The 19,691-nt window shown below is 45.1% G+C and overlaps 3 protein-coding genes across 3 annotated transcripts in view; 2 read left to right on the top strand and 1 right to left on the bottom strand.

The window, feature by feature from the left end:
* Positions 1 to 1,468: 1,468 nt before the first annotated feature.
* ccdc157 (coiled-coil domain containing 157) lies at positions 1,469 to 6,749 on the bottom strand (the record flags this gene model as incomplete). The annotated part of the gene is made up of 9 exons (XM_083644727.1): positions 6,496 to 6,749; positions 5,896 to 6,046; positions 5,060 to 5,783; positions 4,553 to 4,722; positions 3,688 to 3,864; positions 2,669 to 2,837; positions 2,186 to 2,328; positions 1,906 to 2,000; positions 1,469 to 1,742 (listed from the first exon to the last, which is right to left on the bottom strand). Exons 1-9 carry the CDS (start codon positions 6,741 to 6,743, stop codon positions 1,469 to 1,471), a joined length of 2,151 nt encoding a protein of 716 aa, XP_083500853.1. The 5' UTR covers positions 6,744 to 6,749.
* A 155-nt stretch (positions 6,750 to 6,904) lies between these two features.
* On the top strand, positions 6,905 to 13,822 carry sf3a1 (splicing factor 3a, subunit 1). The gene is made up of 16 exons (XM_083644385.1): positions 6,905 to 6,946; positions 7,086 to 7,169; positions 7,991 to 8,115; positions 8,201 to 8,399; positions 8,513 to 8,761; positions 8,883 to 8,957; positions 9,138 to 9,288; positions 9,550 to 9,746; positions 10,426 to 10,543; positions 10,657 to 10,964; positions 11,128 to 11,367; positions 11,466 to 11,673; positions 12,408 to 12,556; positions 12,961 to 13,062; positions 13,177 to 13,248; positions 13,360 to 13,822. Exons 2-16 carry the CDS (start codon positions 7,119 to 7,121, stop codon positions 13,459 to 13,461), a joined length of 2,346 nt encoding a protein of 781 aa, XP_083500511.1. The 5' UTR covers positions 6,905 to 6,946; positions 7,086 to 7,118; the 3' UTR covers positions 13,462 to 13,822.
* Positions 13,823 to 14,207: 385 nt separating this feature from the next.
* Positions 14,208 to 19,691, top strand: part of LOC310783501 (TBC1 domain family member 10A-like) — a 22,513-nt gene continuing 17,029 nt past the window's right edge. The window contains exons 1-3 of the mRNA XM_083644378.1: positions 14,208 to 14,837; positions 16,793 to 16,892; positions 19,152 to 19,259. Of these exons, the coding sequence (XP_083500504.1) occupies positions 14,662 to 14,837; positions 16,793 to 16,892; positions 19,152 to 19,259 (384 nt within the window). The 5' untranslated portion in view covers positions 14,208 to 14,661. The remainder of the gene's footprint in view (positions 14,838 to 16,792; positions 16,893 to 19,151; positions 19,260 to 19,691) is intronic.

Genomic DNA, 19,691 nt, shown 5'->3' with positions numbered 1-19,691 from the left:
ATATATTAATATTATAATAGTGTAACATGTTATTACATAATAATACTACATTCATATTAAACCTATAGATATAAAAAAAAAACAAGGGGTAGGACTTGACAAGTATTTACTTCTTCCTATCCCTTTTCGGGGCATGATTATGCAAATGTGAATTGATGGAGGATTTGCTGTATATGCTGTGAATTCCAAACGACTATTCTTGTTTGGCATTTCCTTGCCTATATTTCTTTTAATATTTATCTTTCTTTTGTTTTTCACCATGTTCAAAATACATCTAATCTAAGCTAGCAGTGAGGAATATGCTTGAGCAAATAACGAGCATCAGTGAACGATGTGGCCTTGACTGAAGACTCGCTGACACATTATATCTGGAGGAGGGACTCTGTAGAGATTCACCAGAGTGTGAATTCTGTCAGCCATGTTGCCATGAAAACCCCTCCCTCGACAGAGAGCCCTGGATGGGCATTGTGTTTGTGACATTCAAGGTTTTACAGAGCGACCATTCACTCAGAGCCATGTGACTCACCTGCCCATTCACTCTGAGCCATGTGACTCACCTGCCCATTCACTCTGAGCCATGTGACTCACCTGCCCATTCACTCTGAGCCATGTGACTCACCTGCCGTGAAGACGGCCTATTCATGTTCATGTTTAAGGTTACATATCATATATCCAGCAACCTGATATGGAGGAGGAGTCATTGACTAGTTATGTACTTGAATGTAGGCTACTTTAATACTCACCCTGTCTTCTAGATCTTCTCAAATCCAGATCAGGGTTGATCACACATATTATCATGCATTACAACGTTATGTGATGAGAGGTGCAGTAGTGACAGAGGGAATCCACTGTGTACATAATGACCATCAGCTCCACAGGTTCTAGATCCAGACATACACCTACATGGATACCATTGATGAATGAAAGAATGTGAAACCTGCATAAACTGAATGGTATGGTATGGTAATGCAACACTAAATAGTCCATTCTGAAATAGGAGTGTAGAATTCAGAGGAAATGGCATGCAAGAGGAGACAATGAGATGCATGCAGCCAGAGCAATTTAGAGAGAGAGTGGTGTCAGCAGAGGACCAAAATGCGTGACTCATTAGCCAATGAACAGCCAGGAATGGGGAATGGGTCTCGCGCTACTTTTGAATGCTAAAATAAAGCTGATAATGTACAATTTGATTTTAAGGAAAAAAAAAAAAAAAAAAAACTTTCAGAGTACAACACAAACTGTCCATTTTGCTGGAACTCGACAGTGCTGCTTAATCCAGGACCTTACTTCCTGGAACTCTTGAGAGTAAAAAATAAAAGGTCCATTGGAGTGAATGGAGACTTCTATATACACGGTTCTGCATGCAGCTATTTGTTGCAAAAACAAAACAAAAAGTCCTCGTGCGTAGCTGCTCTTTCTCTCTCCAAATCCAAAAGTGTCTTCCAAACGCAACTCTGCCGTTGGGGTTTCACGTCTTTCTCTGGTTGGAGCCTCTGGTGCGGGAGCGGAGGAAGGCGTGGCGTGTTTTGGCGTAGGTCTCATCAGCCCTGGAGGCCGGGTGGAGGTGCAGGGTGTGAGGGTGGAGCAGGGATGGGGCGGAGGCAGCAGCCGGGTGGAGGTGCAGGGTGTGAGGGTGGAGCAGGGATGGGGCGGAGGCAGCAGCGGTGGACACACCGTCATGTCCTCCCTCTGACCTCCATCGTCTCATACCGTATTCTAACGGTCCTGCACTGCTGCTTTTCCTGTGGTACCAAGAGGAAACAAGGCAGTACAGACCCACCGTGTCTTTTCACTGCAATTGCAAACTGTGTGCGTATTGCCTGTTCATGACATTTTAATCAACTATCAATTAATCAATTAATCTTTAATCAACACATAATCAAATGAATGAGTCTGTCGACTTACAATGGACTCTTCTGTACTTGTGGCACGTGGCGGTGCTGTTTCTCTCCTGCTGTGCTGGGCAGAGAGAGGCACCGCATCTGCTCAGGTGAGCTTTCCTGTTGGTAAGCATGTGCCAATTAAGTGTTAATATAATTTTCACTTGTCAATAACCAACATGTGGTGACTGAGTGTACGATTTTGAGAGTTTTATGTTTCCAATTCTTTAATATGTGGTGCAAATTAATCAATCAAATGTGACACCTTCTGAGGACCAACATTTTTCTCAAATCATCTGTCTTACCTGGGGGGCATTATGTTGTGCTGCTCTCTCCCTCAGTCTCATGAGGCTGCTGTGCAGCGTGATGTTCTCCTGCTCCAGGACCCTGATTCGGATGCAGTTTGCCTGCAATTGCTGCTCCATATCCAACAGCACGTTCCCTGTACCTGGTAAAGATACAGACAATATGGAACCATAGCATATCTAAAACTGGGGGGAAATGACTGGATACAATTATGTAGTTATGATTTATTATAACTTAATTTTGGGAACAAGACCACGCCTCAAGGTCACTTTGAACTTCCGGCTCCACCCTACTTATACACGTCTACCACAACCTCTCCCTTTCTCGCATGTCTCAGTTCTCTCATCAGACCGACCGTGCTGCTCAGCTAAACGCTTTTCACACTAGTCAACTTTGACAAACGCTGTCATTTTAATTTCAAAACAATCAAATATATATATATAAATCAAATAGAAAGACAAAGATAAAAAAATATTGCCTACTCTGCGGTTGGGCCTGAGCCAGTGGGCTTAGCTCTGGGAACGCCACCAGCAGCTTCTCCCTCTGCCTTAAATCCTGCAGCTCCTCGCTCAGCTGAGACACACTGTCCTTCAGCTCACCTACGTGACGTTCTAGTCTCTGCCTCTCCGTGTGGAGCTCAGAACACAGCGCCTGGTGGAAGAAAGCACCAGAGAAGCTCAGAACACAGGGCCTGGTGGCTCAGAACACAGGGCCTGGTGGAAGAAAGCACCAGAGAAGGAAATATGAAGGACAATATGGTAGTCATTATGAAAACAGTGAAGCTGTGGACCCTTTTCACAGCAGGCATTTTGTGTCTCAAAGGCAGGGTAAATGTTTTTTGTTACACCTGTGTTTACCCTGCCTTTGAGACACAAAATGCCTGCAGTGAAAAGGGTCTATTGGACAATGGATGTATTCCACTACAAATTACTGAATACATGCCCTAAAATGTAATTTGTAACATATTCCATTTTATTCTAAATACTTTGGCTTACTTTGGAACACTTCAAAATCATCTTGCTGAGTCCATTTGTCTGGGTCACTCTGAATGTAGTTAATTGCCTACATGGATCGATTACTGAATGAGGGGCCCAAAAGCTCAGGGGCCCCTAAGCCAGGGCCTGATACATGATGATGCTGTCACTGAACTTTACATTTACTGCCCTGGCTGCAGTCAATGGGCTTTGTCATGTATTTATTTACCAAAGCCCCCAAATTTGCCATTAATAACAACCTCAATATTTGTTTAGAAGGTGTGAAGATGGCTCTCTCACAGTGAGTGTTCCCTTCACTGTATCTACCCTTTAGCTCTGCATCATTGAGCAAATAAAACAGAACAAACAAATAAAGTCATTATTTCTAAAGACCGTAACTATTCAGAATACCAACAATTTAAAGTGTAACTATAATGGAATACAGTTACTCATTTTGTATTTTAAATACTGCATTTTATATTCATGTCTTCCGTTACCCTCCCAACCCTGCTAAAGCAACAATATACCTGCTGCTGGGCAGACTGTGCCAGCAGCTGTTGCTTCTCCTCTGACATGTGCTTCAGCTGATCCTGCAGGTGGCGCTGTCTCTCCTCGCTCTCTCCCAGCTGCCTCTGTCGCTCCTCACACTCTTGGTCAAGAGTGTCCATTCTCTCCAGCAAAGATTTCTGCTTGGCCTGCATTGACTGGACGAAGAGTGAGGGAAGTAGTGATGCAAGATGACCATGCAGCTATCCATGGCTCTGACACACCTGTTACACCTGGTTTTTAAATGCAACCTGTGTCCAGATAGTTCAAAGTTCAAAGTCAGCCTTTATTGTCACACGACAACCCAACACACACACATGCTGCCGGTGGCCGGTGAAATATATAGTCTCTGCTTTTAACCCATCCAGGCTTGTCCTTCCTCCGGGGGGCAGCGAGGAGCAGTGGGCAGCTTTCTTGTGTACAGCGCCTGGGGACAACTTCAGATGTTGTTGTCACTGGTCAGGTGATGATCTTCTGCATGTTTTTAGTAGCGGTCCATACTGATGTTGTATGGAGGAACCCCAGGGGAGCACGGGAAGAACATGCAACATTCTCCACACAGAAAGGCCCTTTTGACGAGATAGCGCACCTGGGCCATAGGCACTGAGGACATGGGGGGGGGGACACACCCTCTGCGCCCACAGCGTCCCAGGTGGGAATCGAACCCAGGACCTTCTAGCTGTGAGGTGACAGCGCTTACCACTGTGCCACCGTGACCCCGATAAGTAATCTGGATAATGGTCCCATTTAAAAAGCAGATGTAAACGGGGTGTGACTGTGTCAAGACCTTCAACTACTGAACAACACAACAAATCATCTGATTTGAGATGGAGCCATAACACTGACCTCTTGCTGACGACAGGCGCTGTGATACTTGGCGCTCTCTTTGTCGAGGAGTAGTTGTGTTTCGGAGATTTGACTTTCTAACTGCTGGCTCCTTTCCTCTAGCTTCTGCCAGGCTTCTTCCTCTATCTGCAGGGTCTTCACTTTCTCCTGCAGCTGCTTCTTCTCACATTCTACCACACAAGACAACATTCCACCACACAGTACATGCATGTTCACATGTATACAGCGTGGATAAGGGTATGAATGTAATACAATTCTACAAAATACAAGCATTAACTGCATGACTTACAGACGGTAAACTACAGCTAGATGTCCTTACCGAGTGCATGTAATGTTTCATGTTGTACAGCCAGTTCGTCCTTTAGTCTGGAGTTGCTCTCCTCCAAGGCCAAACTACCTGTGACAAAAGCATTATAGAATAGCCTATACGTTAAAAGTCATCTCAATAACTAACAATAATAATAATAAGTTCCCTTCATATTTAGGCTACTTGTGAGGTCACTATACCTCTCTGCAGTTGCTGCTGTTGCTCTTGTAGCCTTCGCTCTGTCTCTTTCCCGGCCCTCAGCGCCCCCTGCAGGGCCTGCTCCAGGCAGAGAACGCCGGCTTGATGCTTTGCGGTTCCTCGCTTCAGCTCCTCCTGCGCTCTCTCCATCCGACTCCTGCATCTCTCCCGCTCTGCTTCTGCTGCTGCCAGTCCGTGCCTGAGAGGCTGCACGGTCGCACGCACCTCCTGGAGATGTTTGCCCAGCCGGCCCATGTCCCTGCGCTGCTCCCTGGCCCACTGGGCCACGTCGCCCGCTGTCAGGTGGCCCAGCTCCAGAGCATCCTCCACAGCGACTTGGAGGCGCCGCAGAGACGAGGGCAGACCCTCACTCTGACACAGTTCAACCACAGCGTCTCCTGTCTGTCTCAGGACAGACTGCACCCGATCACAAGCGTCGCAGGGGACGAGGGACGATTCCACCGTCTGGCAACCCACGTTACGGGTATCTGTGGAGACGGGTGTGGGGCAACACGGCACACTGCAGGTGGGACTGGTTGGTACAGAAGTGGCATGATTCTGTGGCACACACTTAAAGGAGCTGGGTGAAGACGAGGCAGATGATGAGCAAGATCTGCTCAGGTCGCTCCTGGAGCTCATGAGGCAGGAGGCAGATGACACTGTTGCTGTTTCATCACAGTCACATTTCTTTGTTTGGGGCACTTTTTGGACATCTTTGAAGGTCTCCTGAGAGAAGAGAACATGACAATCAGGAATGAACAGTTGAACACTAAACTAAATGTTGATGTTTTATTTCTCAATCTCTGTTATTTTCATAATAGGAAGTACTCGCACTTACTTTTAGGTTGCCAAGTTGAACTAAATTACTCCAGTAATGTCTGACCACAAGACCAATTGACACACATCCTTTCTGCTGGCTGTGCTCTCTCCTGTGCCCACTCCTCAGCCGCTCAGTATGAGCATTGAAACTTTGCAGAAGAAGCAGTAGTCTTGTCAAGAGATGGGGGGGGGGGGAGAGAGGAGAGAGAGAGGAGAGAGAGAGAGAGAGAGAGAGAGAGTAACATAGTTTTGTAAGATGATTTCTTAATTTGATGTAAAACTATAGCCCAGAGGTTTTCAAAGTGGGAGGTGGGCCTCCCCAGGGCCGGGGACTCGCAACAGTTTCAGGGGAGGCTCTATGAATGGAAGTGAAAACATATTACAATGTTGTCATTATGACTATGGGATCTAATAACATAATCATGCTCCCATAGGCATCCAATCATTTAGAGAAACTAAGCAGTAGAGTAAGGGGAGGCACCTTTTCCCAAGCTTTGTCTGAGGGGAGGCCCAGGGTCTCAGACTTTGAAAAGCCCTGTTATAGCCTATTATTACCTGTCAATCACCAGCTCCAGTAGGCTATTATACCTGTCAATCACCAGCTCCAGTAGGCTATTACCTGTCAATCACCAGCTCCAGTAGGATAATGTGGGAATGCTGGTTGAATTCATCTTCCCCATCCACAAAGGCATACTGTTCCAGCAGGGAGGCCAAGTCTAGATCACAGGAAAGCTTGTCGGGGAACTTCCAGGAGGGGAAGCGGACTGGGCCGGTTCTGGAGAACACGTCCAGCACGGCTCCCTGAAGGTCCACCAGATCTTTTTGGAGACTTTCAACACAGTCCTGACGACCTAAGAACTGACTCATATCGGGCAAGATCGGATATCTGTTGTCTTACTGGGACACCACACAGCGGAATCGAACTGGTTTAGCTTCTGGATGACTTGTTGACATCACATCTCCATAGCGACGGCCAGAAACGACTGCAAGTCCCAGAATGCTTAGCGCGCGAGTTGTTTCCGGAAGTACTACGTGTCCATTAAAGCGGGTCAACGAAAGCGCACGACGCAGTAAGTCTTCAATGTGAATAAATGAATCAATGTAGACATTTATCTGCCATAAATTGTGTTTACACCACAGTATTATCGTTAGTTGTCCACTTGGAGCACAAAGGGTCTTACTACTGTTTGTGTTTGTATGTAATTTCAGGCTAGTAGCCAGACTAGCCACAAAGACGCAGCCATGCCGCCTGGGCCTGTTCAAATTTTGCAGCCCCCGGAGTCCAATAACAAGGTAACGTTGCTACTAGCGTTAGCAATGTAGCGTTAGCTGTTACTACTAGTGTGGCGGCTACTAAGAAAACAACTAACTAACTTTACATAATAAAATCACCCGTATTTGGATCTGGATCAATCGTGGATGAGCTTCTAAAACCAAGCTAATGATTTGCTAAGAGCCAACAGCCCGGGGAGGTCATATAAACTAACATACTAGCTAAGTGTGCTAGCTTAACTGAAATGATTAGAAAAGTAAGGTACATGAAACCACAGCGTCCATTGTGGAAGAGCCAGAGTCATTAGATATACTTTAACATTTTTGGAACATGTTAATTTTAAAAGAGCTGCCTCCACTTGAGACTTATGTAGGCATCTTGCCTAAACCAGTGGTTCAATCTCAACCATAGACTGTATATTATCTTCTCAACGTGGGGTCCTAATGAATTGTTAGAAAGAACACAATTAAAGAATGTAGGAGGATGACTGTTGTTGATACAATACAACAATACAGATAAGAGATTGTAAGATTTGCGGCCGATAAACAACAGTCACTTATTTGATCGCAAAATAGGGCACTTAGCACTAGGTGAATGATTCCGGAGTGATTTTGTGTCTGCCCTGGTCACTCTCCGTGAGTTTGCATCCATGTGCCCTAAATCCGCTAAACTGTCAAGTTAAACACACAAGTAGTCATTAACTTCTAAGCAGTGAATCCAAGCAATGGTTCATGCTGATGTTGAATTTCTTCTGATTCAATTCACTTGGCTCTGATATTAAAATAGGATGCTTTTTATGGGTGAAATCTTAATCGTTAATGAATGACAATTTGATCAACAGAACGATGAACAACAGGAACAACAGGAACGACAGGAAGCTCCTGCCACTAAACCAATTGTTGGTATCATTTATCCACCTCCTGAGGTCCGAAACATTGTAGACAAGACAGCCAGCTTTGTTGCAAGGTTGGTTTTTTCCACACGTGTTAAATGTCTTGATCGTTATTATTTGACGTCTGAGAATATTAACTCCCTTGTTGTCATTTCACAGGAACGGACCTGAGTTTGAGGCTAGAATCCGTCAGAATGAGATCAACAATCCAAAGTTTAATTTCCTCAACCCCAACGACCCCTACCATGCCTACTACCGTCACAAGGTCAACGAATTCAAGGAAGGCAAGGGACAGGAACCGTCTGCAGCCGTGCCTAAGGTTATGCAGCAGGCCATGCAACAGTCGCTCCCTCAGAAAGTATGCCGTTGGATTTCATTGCACACTTGTGTTTTCTCATTGGTTAATTGGTTAGTTAATTGCTAAGTTGGTGTTATTTGTTCATAACAGCTGCTTCTTCCCTCGGGCAATAGGCAGTGATTCATGAGGCAGTGATTCCCAAAGAGCCGCCTCCTGAGTTTGAGTTCATTGCTGATCCTCCATCGATCTCTGCGTTCGATCTGGATGTCGTCAAGCTCACTGCCCAGTTTGTTGCTCGCAATGGCCGCCAGTTTCTCACCCAGCTCATGCAGAAAGAGCAGAGGAACTACCAGTTTGACTTTCTGCGGCCACAACACAGCCTTTTCAACTACTTCACCAAGCTGGTGGAGCAGTACACTAAGGTAACCCGAAGAAACTCCACCATATAACAAAATGCTGTTCTTTGTTTGTGTACTGTTGTGATGCTAATCTGTGTTTTGGTCTCTTTTTTATTATTATTATTATTATTTTGCCAAACTGCAGATTCTGATCCCCCCCAAAGGCCTGCTGCTGAAGCTGAGACGAGAGTCTGAGAACCCAAGAGAGGTGATGGACCAGGTAATCCCTTTAAATTGTGGCTCTTACTCTCATTCAAGACGAGCTGAACCCAAAAATGACTTTTATTATATTTTGGTTCACATACCTGGGTATTCAGTGCACCTATTTAATAATGTATGCAAAAAAAAAAAAAAAAAAAATCGAATTATTTCATCACCTATTTTACTGCACACCCACCAGGTGAAGTACCGTGTTGAGTGGGCAAAGTTCCAGGAGCGCGAAAGGAAGAAGGAGGAAGAAGAAAGAGAGAAAGAAAGAGTGGCATATGCCCAAATCGACTGGCATGACTTTGTCGTGGTTGAGACGGTGGATTTCCAGCCCAATGAGCAAGGTAGGCAAATTCCAATAACACACACACACACACACACACACACACACACACACACACACACACACACACACACACACACACACACACACACACACACACAAACAGGGAAGAAGTAAAAACAGGCTTATTATAGGAAAATAAAACTGAATGGGTAGAAAAAAAGAAGCTTGTCTCTATTTTTTAAGAACCGACAGCAACAATAAGACAGAAAGTGTCCCTTGAATTAAATCTCTCGTTTCTGTTGGGGTTGTTTGCACACAGGCCACTTCCCCCCACCGACCACACCAGAGGAGCTGGGCGCTCGCATCCTGATCCAGGAGCGCTACGAGAAGTTTGGAGAGAGCGAGGAGGTGGAGATGGAGGTGGAGAGCGAGGACGACGACGACGAGCGCGACGAGCGTGAAGATGCCCATCCCTCACAGCCTGACCAGGACACACAGGTGCAGGACATGGACGAGGTAAGTGGACACTTAACAACCAATCCAATGTGCCAGTTATCAGCCATTGAATGCATTTTAATATCATCAGCCTATCAGCGGTTCTGTTGTAAGACCAAAATGTCCGCCTGTGTCGTTAATCAACTAGAATAGATGATCGGGTACAAATTGAGGGTAATGCTGAAGGTGCCGAGTTATTAATAGGCAAGTCTGAGTTGAGTCACGAGTCTCCATCAGAATTGGGGCTCACTCCAGTACCGCCACACTGGTGTATAGAGACACTGTGGAGCGCGTCGTCATTCAGAAACCACGCCCAAAACGGGGGGAAACAAAAACTCCACACCCAATCCTGGCGTTCTCCTATGTCGCGTGCATGGTCACGTGTTGCACACAAAGATCATATATACGGAAGATGAACACTCCAACTTACTTCCTTGACAGCTAGATCCACATTTTTCTTCTCGCCAATTCTCAATGGCATGCTTGTTTTGAGTACAAAAAAACTTTAATTGGCGATTTTTTACATTTGTTGCCTGCGCAGCCCACCACACAACAGCTTTTAGCTATGTTTAATTCAAGGAAAATGACGCTGGTGTATGGGAGTGAATGGAGAGCTTTCCCCCGTGATGGCCGTGGCCTATTTCATGCAGTGTCTCTCTATGGTAATGACAAAACATTCTTGTCTTCTTGCATTCCCCAGGGATCTGATGATGACGATGATACTATCAAGGCTCCACCACCGCCAGACAACCCGATGCCACCCCCACTGCCCCCCACTCCAGACCAAGTGATCATTCGCAAAGACTATGACCCTAAAGGTAAAAACAAAGCTAAGTGTAACTCGCTACGAGCTAATTGTACCTTCATGTACAATGAGTGTTAACCTCTTGTTCCTGAATCATGTATGCTTCATGATTGCATTTCCCCTCAGCTTCCAAGCCTCAGCCGTCAGCCACAATGCCGGACGAGTACCTCATCTCACCAATCACCGGCGAGAAGATCCAAGCCAGTAAGATGCAGGAGCACATGCGTATCGGTCTGCTGGACCCGCGCTGGCTGGAGCAAAGGGACCGTAGCATCAGAGAGAGGCAGATTGAGGATGAAGTTTATGCGCCTGGTCTGGATATTGAGAGCAGCCTGAAACAGCTGGCTGAGAGGCGTACCGATATCTTCGGTGTGGAGGAGACGGCCATCGGTAAAAAAATCGGAGAAGAAGAAATCCAGAAGCCAGAGGAGAAGGTGAGTTCAGAGATTATTATATCTATTTATTTTTGGTTAAAAGAATTCCTGAGATTAACAGAAAATTAGCGAATGCTATTTTTATCTTCAGACGTTACACGTGACTTTGTTTGGTTTCGTTAACGTTGTGCTTTTGTATAATATTTGTGTTCTCTTCCCCCAGGTTACCTGGGATGGCCACTCGGGAAGCATGGCACGTACCCAGCAGGCGGCACAGGCCAACATCACCCTGCAGGAGCAGATTGAGGCCATCCACAAGGCCAAAGGGCTGGTGGGAGAGGATGATACCAGGGAGAAGATTGGCCCAAGCAAGCCAAGTGACATTCATCACCCGCTTCCCATGCTCTCCAATCCCATTCTGCCTAAACCCAATCTTCCCATCATTACGATGCCTCGTCCACCTGTAAGTGACTCACTTTGATAAAGCTGTTCATCATTTATAAGAAAACATTCTCTACATGTGTACTGTATCTCATAAGCCATGTGCTCCCCCGTAAACAGATGCCACCTCCAGTGCGCACCACTCTCCTGTCTGCTGTGCCTGTGATCCCGCGGCCGCCCATGGGTAATGTGGTGCGCCTCGGCCCTGGACAAGTTCTGACACCCATGCCTCCCATGCTTCACGCTCCCCGCATCAATGTGGTGCCCATGCCGCCATCAGCACAGCACATCATGGTCCCCAGACCACCTCCCATGGCGGTTCCAACTGGTAAAAAATGTTTCCAAAACTATTGGATAATATCCTATTCAAGAAATGTGAATAGTTGAAGGCAAGAGAATGAGATGTGCATTTGAAAGCACATCATTAAAACGAATGAAAACGCTTTTAGGATAGTAGGTAACTTGAAGGAGAAGTTTGGTGTTTTTCAACCTGGACCCTATTTTATTATACTGTTTGAAATTGATGAAGTATTGACCTAGATCGCTTCAGTTGGCAGCTGCTTTTCTCACATGCCCCTACTAGACTGTCATGGCAGCGACTTCCGCTCCTCCACTTCTGCTCTGAGAACAGACCGTCTAACCAATCTGTCCATCCAGAGAAAGTTCAGCCCCCTTGAACTTTCTGTCCATTAAAATCTATGCAAATTTGCTGGAGATGTACGCTTCATCAGTGCTCCACGGACAGACGGACAGCGGTCTTTGTAAATGACAGTAAGTGAACAGAAATGAAAGCAGATGGACAGACAGCACGGATCAGTGTGGCCACAGCCTTAGTTATACATTAAAAAATAAATTAAATGGGGTCCAAGTTGAAAAATACCAAACTAATTCATGGTGTCTTTTCTCCAAGCTTTAACAGAATACATCTGATATATTCAAGAGATGTAAAATGAGTGTTTCAGAAATGAACACTTGTGCGTAACTTTGTTACTGAGCTGTGCTGAGAAATATATCTCCTTCTCTCGCCCTTGTAAATGCCATTAACCTGCTCTCTTCTCCCAGCATTCATTCCTGCTCCTCCAGTACCACAACCCCCTGCTCCTGCACCACCTTCCCACCCTCCCCCGCCTCACGACGACGAGCCGCTCAACAAGAAGATGAAGACCGAGGACAACCTCATGCCAGAGGAGGAGTTCCTTCGTAGAAACAAGGTTTGTCAGAAGCATTGATCTTGGGCTCATTTCCAAGGTGTTTCTCTAGGCCAGGGGTGGCCAAACTACGACCCGCTGCCCGTTTTTAAGTGGCCCGCCATGAATTTTGAAGGAAGAAAGAAAAGTTTTTCCATTTTCGTTTTTCCATTTTAAACCAAAAATGGAAAATCAATAAATTGTCATATATTTATTTATGTAGAAAATTATTTTTTGATGGCACAGAGGTTTTCTGGCCTAAAAACTTTTTATTTCAGTCTAAGTGGGTTGAAAACTGTAATATTGTTTGGTCTGCGACTCCTTATATTTTTTTGTATGCGGCCCACAACCTCCAAAAATTGGCCACCCCTGCTAGGCTGCTCTGTGTTTTTACTTCAGCTGTGAAATGTATTTTTTTTACTCTCTAGGGTCCCGTGGCAGTTAAAGTGCAGGTCCCCAACATGCAGGACAAGACCGAATGGAAGCTGAGTGGACAAGTGCTCAATTTCACTGTCCCACTTACAGATCAGGTATGAACAGCTTGACCTATTGCTCCACTCTTCTTGTGAATGTAATATTGATTACGTGATTGCGTGTGTACCTACCACTTGCCTTATGGATGTGCAAATGCAATTTCTCCACAGGTGTCTGTTATTAAAGTCAAAATCCACGAAGCCACAGGCATGGCAGCAGGGAAACAGAAGCTACAGTATGAGGTAAACCTTTTTTTTCTTCTTTTTTTAATAACTTTTTTGGTATGTGGAGTGTCTTATCTGCTTTGATCATGATGGATTCTGTTTAATTATATGGATTTTCTTAATTTCTAGGGCATTTTCATCAAAGATTCCAACTCCCTGGCTTATTACAACATGATGAATGGCTCAGTCATTCACTTGGCATTGAAAGAGAGAGGTGGAAGAAAGAAGTAAGCCATGCCACAAGAAGAAAAAAGAAAAACCCTCGGCACTAAGATGTCACATGATGGGACCGTTTTGTCAGTCACCTCTAGGTCATTTTAAGTTTGAGTATATTTTTCAGAATTCTGTTTCAGTCTTCGCACAGTTGTCAGTTGTATGTGTACAACTTCTGCATTCAATAGTCTTGATAATATCTTAAAACATGGTTATTTTCTTTATGTCAATTCTTTTGTTTGGAATGCTATATAAATTGTAGTCTGGCTGGCAGGCAGACAGACATGTCTTCACACAGTTTTGTTGCTGCACTTTAGATGACAATATCATAACTTTCAAAAACATGTAGTAGACCTCTAGTGTTTATCCACCAAATAAAGAATAATAAAGATAACCTGTCTGTGTACCATTTTGTTTCTTTACCATGTGTGATTTAGGAATGAGGAATGTGAAGCGCAACTTTTTTAGTATTTTGGTCTAGATGTTTTTGTATTTTCATAATCATCTGTGTTATTGTGTGGAGTTGGGCATTTGACTGGGTAGGTATTCCTTGGCTAATGAGATTGTACAGGGTGGAAGGGTGACCGCTGCCAATGCACATGCTTACCCAATCATTTGCATTGCATTGTTATATTCCCTAAAGCGGCCACAAGGGGGCAACGTAACGTCATTCAACCTGCATTCAACCAATCGGCCAGACCAATCCCAGGTCCAGGATGACAGACTGGTGTGCTGGTCGAGGCGAAATCTGTCCAGACTCGGAATGACATGACAACGAACCAAGCTAGCGTTAGCTAGGTAAACTGTCGTTAGCGAAGCTAGCTTGTTAACTTGCTACTTCGGGTACCTAATGACGAAAAGCAAGCGATTAGTAATGCGGCGTTTATAGCTGCATGCGATGTAGTAACGTCAGTAGTTTTTAGATTGACTAGCTAACGTAACGTTAGCATTTAGCTAAGGTGAACTAGTTTAGCTAACGTTAGCTAGCGAATGATCTCTCCTTGATTTGGTGTGGCCTGACAGTTTTAGTATAAGGTTAACAGTCGCCAAGTTTAACGCTACTAGTTAGCAAGTTATCCAACTTGCAGCTTAACTCACGGGGAAAGATCATGGCATCGATGCTGTTTGATCCGACAACGTTGCCAGAGGAACAGTTTTGATTTGTAGCTGTCAACAAGCTCGCTGATGTTAGCTAAGCTAGCCGGCTAACTAGCTACCATGGCCAGAATAGAGAACGGCCGCCGTCAGTCAGTCGACACCAGGAGTATCAGCAGCAGCCGTCTGGACGATGAGAGCTCTTTGGGATCCGACTCCGAAATCAACGGCTTCACCAGCGACAGACAGACCGATAAATATGGATTTATTGGCGGGGCTCAACAGTATTCACACGAATCGTAAGTTTGATGCAACTCTGTAGTGTGATTGATTGTCATTGACTGCATGTATGGTCATGTGCCAATCTGTCAGTTAGCTAGCTAACTTAGTAACATCCAATATAGCGTTAGCAGACGTGTGTAAATATAACGTTACAGAGTTGATCGCAGTCATCTGGCTGTCTTGTCAGTTGGGTTTACTTCTCCAGTCATGCCAACCAGCTGCGTGGCAGACTGGCACACTGCGGTTTGTTATTATGCCCAATGTTTGGCGTTGCTCAACATGAGTCATGACGCATATAAACAGTATGTAACATGCCAGGTGGCAACGGGCGCTAGTAGTAGATACATGAAGCACTTTTCATACAGCTTTCTGTTTATACAAATATATCTGCACGTATTTATTACATGTGAACCAACTTTTTTCTTTAATTCCCATGTTGCATTATTGCAGTGCACTCAAATCAACATGTTACACCGTTTCCTTTATTGATGCCTTCTGAGCTGTCCCTCCTGTCATGTAAACATTCTGACAATTTCCTTTTTAAATTGGAGAAAATGTGTCTAATCTGAGAAACAACAAGATACTAGTCTTGTTCATTTTGTACCCATTCACCTAAACGTGTCCATTCCTATCCTTTAAGGCAACATTCAGTAAGTTTGTGAAGAAGAAGACCACCCGGGCCTCAAGCCTACATCATAGTCTGAAATAGTGGAAGGAATGAGTGAAAGTTGTGCCAAGCAGCACTGGTTGTCTGGGAGCTTCCTGTTGTCTGGAGTTTTGGCAGGCCTTGGTCCACAGCAGGCCTTGGTCCACAGCTCTGGTGCCCCGTTACCAGAGAGGGCCTCTTCTGGCTCACACTCATATAGGTAGTCCCAAACCCAGGCTTTCATTGACGCTCTTTGGCAGCCATTGAAAGTAACTCATCACTGCATTTCTTCCCAGCTGAAGCTGGCGTCTCAGTATTATTGCACATATCCATAATATACAGTAGACGGCTTCTTTTTAAAGAACGAGGGCCGTCCCACATTTAAAAAGCTCTCTCTTTGAAGACTTTTCATACCCTGCTATTACAGGCTTGTGCTGATCAGATAATGACATGGCTTAGTTAAGCATCGGGCCTCAGTCGTAACATAGGTTAGGCTCGCCTATATTTTAGTTTTATGTTTGATGTTCAGGCTTTTTTTAAATGACATATTGTGCGACAGGCCCACCCTGACTACAGCTCTTTGATGCTAAATAGGCACAGGCCCACCCTGACTATACAGCTGTTTGATGCTAAATAGGCACAGCTTTTGAATTGGTTAAGTCTGGAGTTTGTGTCTGTGTATCCTCCTCCGCCAAACAAGTCCAGTCATTTACTATCTCTGTTGTTTTTCAGACTGACAACAACCTATTGCATCATTTAATTTGAAGCAGAATACATGACAACAGCTCGGTGGTGATACACTCGGATCTCATTGCAAAGGATCTCATTGCAAATGTATAAAAAAAAAAAGACACTACTCTCTCCCTCTCTCTCTCTCTTTAGACTAGTCGACCAGAAATGCTAGTCAGTTACCAGAAATACTAGTCGGTTAAACTACTAATTAAATTAATAATGTACAATGCCAATATGTATGTAAACTGCTGCGTCTCACAGCTCAATTTGGACTGTTTTCTGAGTGTTTTCTTACTTATAGACTAGACGACTAGTCTAAATTTCAACAAGGAGGTTGTTATAGGGTGTTATATCCAGTTAGCCACCCTGTAGAAAAGAGATCGCATTCTTTCGTTACTTTTATCCAAAAGACAGGTTTGTATCAGACGATCTTATTAGAGAATATAAAAATTATTTTTGCCCCCCGCTCTCTCTCTCTCTCTCTCTCTCTCTCTCTCTCTCTCTCTAGGAATGTTGTTGAGTCTTGTCTGCTTGGATTTCGATGACATCATCATGATGACATCATTAGCTAACTTGTCTCTCCTGTCTCTGCAGAGCTCAGGACGTGCCTCCAGAGGTGCTGAGGCAGAGGGAGGTGAAATGGCTGGACATGCTCAGCCACTGGGACAAGTGGATGGTCAAGAGACACAGCAAGGTCCGACTCACTCGCACTCACTTCCTGATTTTGCAATCATCTGCCCAATGGCAACCGAGTAGCGGGGTATCTTAGTTGCACAAGTTTAGTCTCTGTGATTTTGTGTGTGGGATAAAACGTAACAAATAACAGACAGGCCAAAGCCGGTCGAGCTCAAGGCTTCAGTATCTGATTGCACAGGGAGTCGGCTTTTGTGGACACATCGTTTGCAGCTTCACTCGTCTAGCTGGTTCTGCCCGTGTGAAACGCTGTCAGCCGTTCAGCACTGAGCTGCAACTTCACACCGCAGTTCCATGAGTCAGCAGCGGGGGCAGGACGTGACCCGTCACGCCCCGCCCCGCCCCACGTGACAAACTGTCAGTCTGACACTTAGGGTGTGGCTGCACTGACATCACATGACCCCGCTCTGTAATAAAGCTCCTGGAAGACATAGGCTCATGGGTGTAGCTTCTGGGTGTCATATTTACACCCCTGCTTCTTCTGATGTGAAGAGACTGTGAAGCGAGCACCAAGCGACCCCTGCCTGCTGTCCTCTCACACCCACAGGTCAGGCAGTGAAGGTCAGGGTGTGTGTTCCCTCACTCCACCCTGCTGGTACATGTCCACAGGTCAGGCAGTGAAGGTCTTGGTTTGAGTTCCCTCACTCCACCCTGCTGGTACATGTCCACAGGTCAGGCAGTGAAGGTCAGGGTTTGTGTTCCCTCACTCCACCCTGCTGGTACATGTCCACAGGTCAGGCAGTGAAGGTCAGGGTGTTTGTTCCCTCACTCCACCCTGCTGGTACATGTCCACAGGTCAGGCAGTGAAGGTCAGGGTTTGAGTTCCCTCACTCCACCCTGCTGGTACATGTCCACAGGTCAGGCAGTGAAGGTCAGGGTGTGTGTTCCCTCACTCCACCCTGCTGGTACATGTCCACAGGTCAGGCAGTGAAGGTCATGGTTTGAGTTCCCTCACTCCACCCTGCTGGTACATGTCCACAGGTCAGGCAGTGAAGGTCTTGGTTTGTGTTCCCTCACTCCACCCTGCTGGTACATGTCCACAGGTCAGGCAGTGAAGGTCTTGGTTTGAGTTCCCTCACTCCACCCTGCTGGTGTCCTTGAGGAAGAGTGCCAGCGTCGTATCAGAAAAACAAACAAAAGCGACCAGAAATGGTAATGCAATGTTATGATCTGCTCAGTTCTATCTGGGTCACAGTGGTGTAGTGGAACACGGCTTGAGTTTTTATTAAAACACAGGAGAAAAATGGTAGCTGTTGAATTTTGTCCTCCTTCAGCTGTTGTGAGCATCTATATTGGGGACAGATCACACCAAATATACTGAAGATATTCCTCCAGGTTAATATGAAGAGGCCTACCTCTACACAGCAACAACAACAAGTTTGGACCCATTAAAATGACTAGAACCTGCTTATCGTCCCTTAAGGTGCTTTGCCAAGCAGATCTTGAGCCTCTTGAGTAACAAAATATTTCATTGGAATTTCACAACTGAGCTTGAATGTACATGAATGACTCACACAGTGTCCGGGTCCTCGCCTGCTAAACCAGCCGGTCACGTGAGCTCAAACTGAAACGAAAAAGGCGAAAGGTGTTTAAAAAAAAAAACTTGTTGTAAATTGAAAAAAAAAAAAAAAAATAGACTGTGAAAATAATCAAATAAATAAGTGAAAAAATCAAAATAAAGTAAATCTGTCATTTCCACTTTTTTGCTGTATTGAAAACGTACCGAACCATGACATCTCCACTGTGTTGTATCGATCTGAACCGTGAAAGTGTTACTTAACACGTGACATTACAAAATGAATTTTACATTACTATTAAGGAATAGTTAGTCATGTCAAATACATTTTCATTCGTTAGAACTTTATGATCAGCTACATATATTTATTTTTGTCTGACCCTGCCATTTCTGTAGCGTATCTGTGTGCAACATATAAGTAAATCATCCAATATCATCACAGTCAGTGGCTGACAGTCAGAGTCAGCTGTTTGCACCACAGTCTTTTGAACAGATAATTGCATTTCGTAAGTAGTCATCAAATGTAACCAATATCATGTGACTGACTGCTCCAAGACTTTGACCACTGTACATACTGGCTGCATAATGCATCTCTCTCTGTTCCTCAGAAGACCGTTAGCTTGTCTGTGACGAGCCGTGGTCACTCAGAAGACCGTTAGCTTGTCTGTGACGAGCCGTGGTCTCTCATGACTTTGTGCACTGCTGTGTTTGCTGATCTGTTGGGATTATTTGTCTGTGTCTCAGATCCGGCTGCGCTGTCAGAAGGGCATCCCTCCTGCGCTGCGAGGCCGGGCCTGGCTCTACCTGTCAGGGGGGAAGGTGAAGAGAGAGCAGAACTCCGGGAAGTTTCAGGTCAGCCAGCTCAGCTGCTCAGCACGTTCACCTCCTCCATTTTCACTTCCCCGACTTTCACTTCCCCACTCACAGCTGTTTTTCTGCACTATTTCGCTCTTTACATCTCAACTGAATGAAACTGTTGAAGCTGTTGACAGGGTTCAGGGTTTACAGGGTCAGGGTTCAGGGTCAGGGTTCCCATGGGTCCTTGGAAATGTGAAATGTGATTTGAGACAGAGAAATCAAGGCCTTGAACGTTTTTGAAAATAGACATGGGTCATTGAAAGTGCTTGAATTGATATATTTTGGGCAAGAATAGAAATTGAAGTTATTTTGATAGATTATGTTTACCGTGTAACACAGCACAGTTGAGAAGTGTTCACACATTCAAGCCTCTCTTAATTGTGAGCTTCCGTAAAGCCAGCTAGTTGTCTTTATAAAAAGTCTCAG

Source organism: Poromitra crassiceps (genome assembly GCF_964638095.1).
Source record: "Poromitra crassiceps genome assembly, chromosome: 10".
NCBI classification, from domain to species: domain Eukaryota; kingdom Metazoa; phylum Chordata; class Actinopteri; order Beryciformes; family Melamphaidae; genus Poromitra; species Poromitra crassiceps.
Note: the sequence above shows the minus strand (reverse complement) of the source record. Positions and strands in the feature narration are given on the sequence as shown.

Excerpts from the sequence above, each read along its gene's own strand:
- sf3a1 (XM_083644385.1), top strand. The coding sequence starts at position 7,119 with ATGCCGCCTGGGCCTGTTCAAATTTTGCAGCCCCCGGAGTCCAATAAC. Across the intron at positions 8,116-8,200 it reads ACAGCCAGCTTTGTTGCAAG|GAACGGACCTGAGTTTGAGG; the intron begins GTTGGTTTTTTC and ends GTCATTTCACAG. Across the intron at positions 11,674-12,407 it reads TCCCATGGCGGTTCCAACTG|CATTCATTCCTGCTCCTCCA; the intron begins GTAAAAAATGTT and ends CTCTTCTCCCAG.